Here is a 9,840-nt window from a genome sequence, read left to right as displayed (position 1 = left end):
TTGGGAAAAATATATTAAGAATGTTTTTTTTAAATATATTTAAAATATATTTTTCTTCCATGTGGGCTCCCATAGAGAAGGACAGGCTGCTGCGTACAATCACAGACAGCACCTTTCCTTCCCGGGAGCAGCTTGATACAGCAGCATGGATCTGTACGGGCCGGCCATTTCTTGTGTGAATGAGGGCAAAATGTTATTGGAATACAACACACAATTTTTAGAAGTCCAAGTTAGAAGAAAAAAAAAAAAAAGGACAACAGTTTAGGAAATGGAGTATGGGGGAAAAAGTGGAGAGATCTGGAGAGGAAAAAAGTAAGGACAATCTTCAGAACCTTTCTGTGAAAACATAAATTAAGTTGTTTGAGGAGTAGTGTTAATTATTGTATACCTATAAAGTAGAAAGAACATCATTCATTTTCACTTCCAAAACCAAATGTACCACTAATAGGGACTCCAGTTAACCAGTTGACATCCGGGGTGTTAAATCATACAACCGATCGGTGGCTATAGAGCAGATCCAGCTGTCACTCACGCAGCTGGGTGGATCTCGACAGTAATGTCGGGATCCGTCCCAGCTGCGGCGGTCTCAGTATACCGCGAGTATACCTGAGCTTTGGGTCACGTGAGGATGCTAGTATATGTCCTCCCGTGACCCTTAAGAGAACTATGGGGAAAAACACTTACCCCATAGTTCTCTTTTAAGGGCTGCAGCTAATGATTATTTTCATAATCCTTTAGTTAGCCAATTATTAACTCTGATTAATCGGATAAAATAATTCCAAAAAAATATAATACCGTCATTTATTTAAAATAAAATACACAAATGCAGCGTTACAGACAAAGTTTACTTCAGAAAAAAAGGTATGCACATTTTTTGAAATCGCACTGCACTGGAACGCAGGGCATTGCAGTACCGTGCGTTCCAGCGCGGGTGATCACACCGGGGATGGGAGGTGCATTTGGGAACCATTGAAATGAATGGCACCTCGAGCAGCAAAATTTGTCAGGCCGAAACTGAAAATGACTTTTCCCACTATTTATATAAATATATTTTGTAATAATTGCATATATTATATTAGACATTTTAATTAGTTTCATGGATTTAAAATCATGTGAATTGTAAAACTCTAAGCCAATATAATAAAATAACCAACCTTTTATTTAAAATAACAAACCAAAACATATTTTTTTTCTATTTTTAATTTTAGTTTAACTTTAATGTTTTTTTATTTGTTTGCATTTTTAATTTTTATTTATTTAACTTTTTTTTTAAACTTTAAAACTTTTTTACATTTTGTAGTCTTTTTAATTTTATTTTTTTAAACTTTTTATTTTTTTACTTTATTGCTGGGAGAAATAGCCAGCCAGCTATTGGCTATTGCATTTTAAAATATCCAATAGCAGGCTGGGTATGGCTCCCAGCCTCTAGATGCAGGGGAGGCAAGGGGTGGGGCTGAGGAGGAACGAGATGGAGCAGAGGAGGAACGGGCTTGGGAAGAGGAGACACGGGGCGGAAGCGGAGGTAGAAGAGAGGGGCAGCAGTCACAGCGGTCTCTCCTCCCTGCTGGTGCCGGCTGCAATGGTCTGTGTCCCCCCTGCCTCTGCCGATACAGGCGGTGAGAGCAGCGGGGATTGAAAGCAGGGGTTTTGGGCGCCGGGGCGAGTCGTTTTTTTCTACATTTAGCCCGGTTGCAGGCAAGCAGCACGGCTAAATGGTTTTGTACAAGTGATTTTAAACCAAAAATCACTCATAACTTACCTGAATCACACTCCCCCTCTCCCCTCCCCCTATCTCCAGCGGCTGGCCGGCCGTGTACTGCTCCTGGCTGCCTGTCTCTCTGCACTTGGGCTTTCTTTTTGCCGTAGTCTTCGGGGTCCCCCCCTCTTGTGGGGGATTCATGACCACGGCAAATTAGGTTCCAGAGCACGGAGCAAGGCAGAGAACGGTTCTCTACTCTGCTCCATGTGTGTAGTAACACAGTAATGCAGCCTTCCTGTCACAGGAGAAATAGCACAGTGCTGTGCTAGAACTCCTGTGTTGGAGGTGACAGGGTCAATAAAGAGAACATGTCACCTCCAAAAGCTATCACACAAGGGCCCTAGTGTGATAACAATAAAGTCAAGTAAAACAAAGTAAAAAATAAAATAACACTTAAAAATGTAAACATAAAATTGGAAAAATAATAAAAATGTAAATACATAAAAATAGAAGAAAAAAAGGCAATAAATTAAAAAATAAAAATAAATAATGATAACAAAATATTAAAGCAAAAAAAAGTAAAATAAAATCTAAAAAATTAAAACCAATCCCCATCATCTGCATGCGAATAAACGCATGCATGGGGCATTGTGTGTGTGAGTGGAGTGGGCGATCTGTTACCACATGGCAATCGTGCACAAAACCGTGTGGATGGCCGGGCGGTCACAGAATCGCACACCACCGCCTGTCACGCTGGCAGTGCCATTATTGTCTAATGGCACCCCAGTCGCACAAGGCAGATTGCGCAGTTTCCTGCCGCAATAACACCCGTGCAATCGCACATAAAACATCCAGAGATTACCACGCGGATGTAACCCCATTGAAATCAATGAGGCCGCAAGGCAACCGTACACAGCCTCGCCCAAGTCTGCACCCGCCCCAAACGGTAAATTCACTTTCCCAAGTAATTTGGAAAAATTGAATTACCCGCACAAATCTGGTTCAGACACCATCCCCCCCGCTATACTTACCTTTTAGGGAATGGTCCTTCTCATCCACCAGTATGGGTGTACTATCTGTACCTGTGCCACTGTAATCTGAATTTCGCTCTCAAAATTCAAGCACTCATTGGTCAGCGCAGTCATCTGACGGCACTGACCAACGAGAAGTTCTTCTTGACATTGCTAAATACGGTTATGGTTACATTTTTTTTCTATTTTTGTATCAGGAAAAGTAGATTTTCATGAGGGACAAGTAGATCAGGCCCCCGCTTTAGTCCTTGGACAAGTAGTTTTAAAAAAAAAATCCACACCCCTGTTGAAAGGGTCACAGACCACTGCACTCTCATTATCGATTATAATAAATTATTTGTTGCAGCCCTACTCAGGTTAATGTTATAATTTTAAACATTTAATTTTTTAATAATGATTATATGCAAAATAGACCCTCATTAATGGTCTACTGAAAATAAATCAAAATTTGAATTATTTTTTTCTTAAAATATAGGGGTCCAGATTTTTTGCCTCATTAGGGTGTCTTGGCCTTAAAAAAGACACCTTAAAAGTAGCTCTGGCCTGAAGTTCAAGATAAGGCTGTGCAGCAGAAAAATACTTTATTCACCGTGTAGATATAAGCAAACATCTAACCTGGATATGAAAACAAAAGCCAAGGCAGTTCCTTCATTTTCTGAGCCCACTTTTTCCAATGAGAGACACGACTAAAACCTTCTTGAGAATGAGAATGGCCTAAAATCAAAAGCAATTAACATTAAAAAAGCACTTATATAAATAGCACATGTAGTGTCTGTCTTTAAATATGATATGTATATAAAGATATGATGTCTAAGAGTGATTGTGCATGTGTTTATTAGGGAGACAAAAAAAGGAGCGCTACAACCCAGGAATTTTTGTTAATAATCCAATCATAATCTTTAAATTGGTATCTATAGATGGGGACTCACTTTTAGACGGACGAGGTGGTGTCTTGCCGATGGAGGGTGAGAGATGTTGTCGGCATAGATCGCGAGGTGGCATATGCGGCAGGTCTGTGTAGCTATTAAACACTTTTTAAACATGGACCCACGATCTCCTTCTAAAGCAAGCGGCTTCAATGCCGTCCATTAGTAGCCATGACCAACCCTCCCTGCAGAACCGGCCAATAGTAGCCGCCCACGATCGAAAGTCCCGCCCACCTGTCATTTTTTAAAAACCTCTGCATCTCCCGCCCGTTCTAGGGAATTTATCTCTGGTTTGACAAAGAGGCATAGAGCCTCGAAACGCATAGCCAAACCATCTACCTGACATCCTCATCACTCAGTAAGACGGACCACACTGTCCTCCAGCCTTGTGCCCGTCCCTGAGCGTTCTTCCATAACGACTGCTGACCAATCCTTACACCGCTACACAGCGGCACTCCTGCTCACCGTTCAGCCGACGAGTGTCAGCCTGGCCAGCTGAGCTCTCACTGTGCCCGACGGGGGTTGTACCATTAACGCACAGCCTACCTCTCCACAAGGTCATACGTGCCCTTCAGTCTAATCCACCATCCCTCCTCCATCACCAAGGGACCAAATAGGAGCCGTGAAGTCCTGTGATTATATCTACACAGACCAGCCGCATATGCCACCTCGTGATCTATGCCGACAACATCTCTCACCCTCCATCGGCAAGACACCACCTCGTCCGTCTAAAAGTGAGTCCCCATCTATAGATACCAATTTAAAGATTATGATTGGATTATTAACAAAAATTCCTGGGTTGTAGCGCTCCTTTTTTTGTCTTCCTACATTTGTCCACAGGGTCCCTCTCCCTGGTTAAGTAGCTTGCTCACCCAAAAATCCGCTTACAATCTTCCCATCGGTAGTGTGCTCGCCATCTTTACTGTTTATTTATTAGGGATGCACCGAGTGCCCGTACTTGCCCAAATACTCCGATGCCTAGCCCAATACCCGAACTCCCGGTATCAGGAAGCTGGTCAGCGAGTCATTACACGCTGCCCGGCTTACTGATTGGCTGGGAGGCCTGGTCCCCAAGTGACGAGGGAGCATGGAGCCGGCTTCCCGCCCAATCAGGAAGCCGGGCAGCGTGTAATGACTTTCTGCCCGGCTTCCTGATTGGCCAGCTTCTCGACCAATCAAAAAGCCAGGTGGCGAGTCATTACATGGCTCCCGGCTTCCCGATTGGCCAGAAAGCTGGCTCCATGCTCCCTCGTCATCTGGTGACAGCTCGCCTCTCGATCCTGTCACGGCTCCCTGCCGTGACAAGGGGAGGGGCTGGATTCCCCTCTCCCCGCTCCGATCTGCCAGCGCTGACTGGTGGAACGGATGGGGGAGGGGGCGGGCACAGCAGGCTCTGCCTCTAGATAGGCAGAGCCAGCTGTCACTCACGCAGCTGGGCGGATCCCGTCATCTAAGTCGGGATCCGCTCCGGCGTCTCAGTATACCGTGAGCTGTAGATAGCGGTATACTGAGCTTAGGGTAACGGGAGGACGCTAGTTTGTGTCCTCCCGTTACCCTAAGGAGAACTATGGGGAAAAACACTGACCCCATAGTTCTCCTTTAAACATTGTTTGTGTCTTTTATTATCTTAGTGAAAAAAAGTACTGAGGTGCCGCTAAAAAGCTGCACGGGTGCAAGTTAATTTTTATTGAAAAATAAGCTCCTAAATGACAGAAATATTAGCCTAAAGTGCAACTAAAGGCTCTTTTGTGACAAAATAAGTACCAAATAGAGTTACTATGTGATGCAAAAGCATCATAAAATAAACAAAAAAAAAAACTTTCTTTGCTTTCTCTGACTGCGCCAAATCCTCCTTCATTTGTGTCTCACACACTCCCCCTCCTAGACACTGCAGCTCACAGTTGGAGCATTTCAGCAACAAAATTCCTCCCTAGTTAGAAAACCAGAGGAAGGGGTTTTAGAGGATGCAGAGAAGCACCCTGAAGTCAGTAGAGAAAGTGACAATAAAGAAAGCATTGGACCAGCAGTAATGACATTCCTAGTGGAGGTAGAACTGTTGCCAGAAGCTTGGCCAGACTGAGATGGACCACAGCCATGGTCCTGTAAAGCACCCTGCACTTAAACACACGCGGTGCCAAGGAGGGCACTGAACACACGGTGCAGTGACAGAGCATATTACAGGCTTTCTCTGTGTCTTGTCTTGAGGGGTCTGGGTACATTCTGCCAAGGCACTGCTGAGGAGAAAACCGATCCAGTTGTTCCACCCACTACACTCTAGTTTCTCCCACTTTTAAGTGACATAGTTGCTTTTAATTCCAGAGCCAATCTAATTACATCAGAGACTCCTCACTCATTAATACAAAAAAACAAATGATTTCCTCTGCTGAAAACAGGAAAAACTCTCACATCTGAGAGCAGCCTCAGATGTAACCAAATCAGCTGGCCCCATTTTACATATAGCTGAAATTGTTTGACATAGGCACCTACCTTTGGGGTTGACTAACTTTTTTGAGCTTAGATTTCAGTAATATGATAAAATGTTTCAGCGAGATCCGATCTGAGGTGGACAGATTTTTCTTTTTTTTTTAACTAAAATACAACAGTAACTAGGAAGAAATCTCTCCAAAGCAAAGGGAAACCAGAACAGATGTCCCTATAGGAAGATTTTTCCTCATCTCCTGTCCCTATGACTAGGCTAAAATTTTGGATTCACTATTACTTTTTGTGCTGTAGACAATGGTCACCAGGCCAAATATAGAGTTATTTTCCCCAGCAGGGACACAGACAGCAACAAAACATGACAGAGGTTGGTACACGTTCTCATTTTATCCAAAACTAAACAAATGTTTTGGCATACACTTTATTTATTTTACAGTAACTCTTTTGTTTACTAACAGGAATTAAAAATGGAAGTCCTTACCATTGTAATCCTCCTCTGAAGAATAACCAGAAGATGAAGGAGATTTGTCATACGTTGTCTGTCTATCTGAGAAGCCATTCTTGCTGCTGATGTGGGAAATATCTATCCCAAGCTTTTTCCGTACCAAGTCACTTTCTCCTGAAGAAGTCAAAAATCGTACAATGAGCATATTTAGCAAGTGCTAAAAAGTTACCCTCCTTTTTTTTTTTTTTTTAACAAACTTAAAGTGACATTAAACCCTCAGCTTTTTTAACATAAACCAATACTGTAATGTGTGCCTTACTGTAATCCATGGTTGTTTCCCTTCTCTTTGCTGCTCTTCCTTTTAAATTTGTATCTGTTCTTATGCTGGGCAGAACTTCGGTTTTGCAGCAGACTGCCTTGTCTCAGGAATGGATACACGGTGTCTGTATATACGTTTGTATAGGCTTGAAACCTGAGCCAGCACTACAGGAAGAGGCCCTGAGCTGAAAAGGGAAGTTCTACCCAAGCATGAGAAGAGATGAGGATTTAAAAAGGAAGAGCAGCAAAGAGAAGGGAAACAACCATGGATTACAGTAAGGCACACATTACAGTATTGTTTTATGTTAAAACATCTGAGGGTTTAATGTCACTTTAAGAGTAAAATGTACATTGTTGTGGAAATTTTACTAGAATGTGTTTTTAGTGTATTGTAATATTTTGTCATTAGTCTCTCAGTGTCTCGGTTTAAATAGACATTGGGGGGTTAAACCATTGGAGTAGATATCTTATGCGCGGCGGAGCAGTGTCTTCTTGGCGAATGTATGGACGCCGGCAGGGGCCCCGCGTGCAATGCATGGATTTATTGGCTTGCGTGGATACATTTGTTTGGAACGCAGTATATGAAAGGAACGTGCGTTTATTGTCCCTAGTGAGTCTGATCAACCCGCTGGAGATAATGACGTTGCCTATAATTACGCACTCATGAGAATCATAGTAACGTTATGTGGCATTGATCACTGAGCAATGCTGGATAAAAGTACACTCCGGTGGTCATAGATTATTCTACTACATGTGATTGTTCTACTAATGTGATTATTCTACTAATGTGTTTTGTAGACTGGCTATGTATTGAGGAAGTGCTTGTTAACCTCACTTCCTGGTTTGCTGGTTTTTGAAATCGTTTGCTGGTTGTTGACATCACTACCTGTCTTGCCCCATTTCCTGTTTTGCTATCACTTCCTGTCTGCCCCATTTCCTGTCTGACATTACTTCCTGTTGGGCAGGTATAAAACAGTGCTCTGTCTCTAAGCATGGGACTATCAAGCAAGCAACACACGTCTCCTGACTCTACATGACTCTGAAGGGGATACTTCCAGTCCTTGCAAAGGAGCGTAGTACAACGGGGGAAATTCTTTGCGTTTGGCGCAGCTTAATGCGACATGGATTTGTGCGTTGAACCAAGCGAATTTCCATAACAACATTATTTCAAATCATGGGAAATACAGTGAAGCAATAACATTTATATTTTTAAAGTTATGATTTAAAATGTAACTATATATAATAAAATCTCCCAGGTGCCACATCCTGCAAAACACCTATTAAAAGTTGAGTACATACTCCCCAAATTTTAAACTTGTGAAAAAAGATAATGATAAAGTGTTTTCACACACAGAAATCTTTGAACTATAAAAAAAATTTCAATGACCAATATCTAGTCCCAAATTCTATTGGCAACAACCTTCTACTAAACAACCAGACTAGGGAAACAGCCCATAGATGGCTAACCAAGTGATGGTATATAGTAAAAGATCATTTGGGGGAGGGGGGTTAGATTTGAATCATTATTGGGTCTTTGTTGTTGTCTGTGTCCTTATTGGGAAGAGCCACTCTTAATATTTGTATTGATGACAATTGTTAGTAAGATAGAAAAGCAGAAGACTAGGTGGTAGTCTTGCAAACCGTCAAAATTTGCATGATGCCGAAAACAGCTAGAAGCACTCGCAGATCAAGTGGAGTGGACCTTGATAGGGCAAGTTGGAACCCAATCCTTAAAACCATAAGTTTGGATGATGATCTGCCTGAGTCACCTAGAAATGGTGAACAGAGAAACTGGTGTACACTTAGCAAGTCCATCCGAGGTACAAAAGGAATCACTCCTTCTGAAGAAGCAGTGGCTGAGAGACTCTCACAGCCTGAGTCATATCCAGACAATGAAGGGAAATTTTCTTTTTGGTGAACTGAAGATGGACAGAAGGTTGAGATAAAAGGCAAACAATATATATGTAAAAAGGTATTGAAGCCTCAATGCAACCTTGTCCCTGTGCCAAACAAGAATCAGTACCTTACAGGATGAGGACTCCATTTCAGACAGACACTTCGTAGAGGTAATGACTACAAGAGATACCACTGTGTGTTACCAGGACAGCATACCACATCAGCCTCAACCGGTGCACTGAGAATCACCTCTACCTCAATCCTGTGAAGCAGGCGAGGAAGAAGTTTAAGGGAATGAAAAGTATAGATCAGGTTGAACTGAAACCAGAGCATCTACTGCTTTTCACTAGAGGATCTCTGTATCTGAAGACAAACCGGTCTATTTTGTTGTTAAGCCTGGATGCCAGAGGGTTCACATTTAGCATCCCCCACCTATAACACAGGACCTGGTACACCAGGACTCCTCCCCAGCCTGATGACAGGCTGACATCTGTTGTGGGGATTTTTAAGAATATGAGAATAAAGGAATTCCCCGTTTGCAGAGCTGGCTTTCTGAGCCACCTGACCATGGACAACCTGGTCCTCAGTACCAAATAATACCAAATACGTTGATCCATCTAGGCAAATGGAACACAACAAAAGATAGGAAACGGTTGTGCTGGAAAGATGAGAACATGCAGGTTCACGCCCCTGAAAAGTCTCCCTAGTGAAGGGAGGCAATGAGAGATCCAGTAACGTCCATGCGGAATATCTGGTTTCAAATAGAGACATTCAAATCTAGGCATCCAAGATGGGGTGAATTTCCCTTTTGCACATGGGACAATGAACAAGTTGGAGGAAAAAACCCTGAATTCGTCCAGCCACAGGAAATGGGACAGTGACACCTTGATCTAGCCCCAAAAGGGCTCAGTGGAAATCTTCCAAACTGTGGAATGACACAAGGTTGGTGGTAGGAAAAAAAAAAGAGGGGGCAGGGAGAGAAATTCTAGTTTGTAGCCCTGAGATACCATCTTGTGCACCCAAGCATCAGCATGACCAAACGCTGCAGATTAGAAAAGATAAAACATCATCCTGTGCCAAGTTTGG

The 9,840-nt window shown here is 42.7% G+C and overlaps 1 protein-coding gene across 1 annotated transcript in view; it reads right to left on the bottom strand.

Annotated features, from left to right (window-relative positions):
• Positions 1–1,759: 1,759 nt before the first annotated feature.
• The window catches only part of LOC108802846 (SUN domain-containing protein 2-like), a gene marked incomplete at its 3' end in the record, with an annotated part of 45,727 nt that continues 37,646 nt past the window's right edge, over positions 1,760–9,840 (bottom strand). Inside the window, exons 4-6 of the mRNA XM_018574698.1 lie at positions 6,577–6,714; positions 3,346–3,444; positions 1,760–1,884 (exon numbers count right to left, since the gene is read on the bottom strand). Of these exons, the coding sequence (XP_018430200.1) occupies positions 1,760–1,884; positions 3,346–3,444; positions 6,577–6,714 (362 nt within the window). The remainder of the gene's footprint in view (positions 1,885–3,345; positions 3,445–6,576; positions 6,715–9,840) is intronic.

Source organism: Nanorana parkeri, unplaced genomic scaffold (genome assembly GCF_000935625.1).
Source record: "Nanorana parkeri isolate BGI_ZX_2015 unplaced genomic scaffold, ASM93562v1 scaffold3171, whole genome shotgun sequence".
In the NCBI taxonomy this organism is placed as follows: Eukaryota; Metazoa; Chordata; class Amphibia; order Anura; family Dicroglossidae; genus Nanorana; species Nanorana parkeri.
Note: the sequence above shows the minus strand (reverse complement) of the source record. Positions and strands in the feature narration are given on the sequence as shown.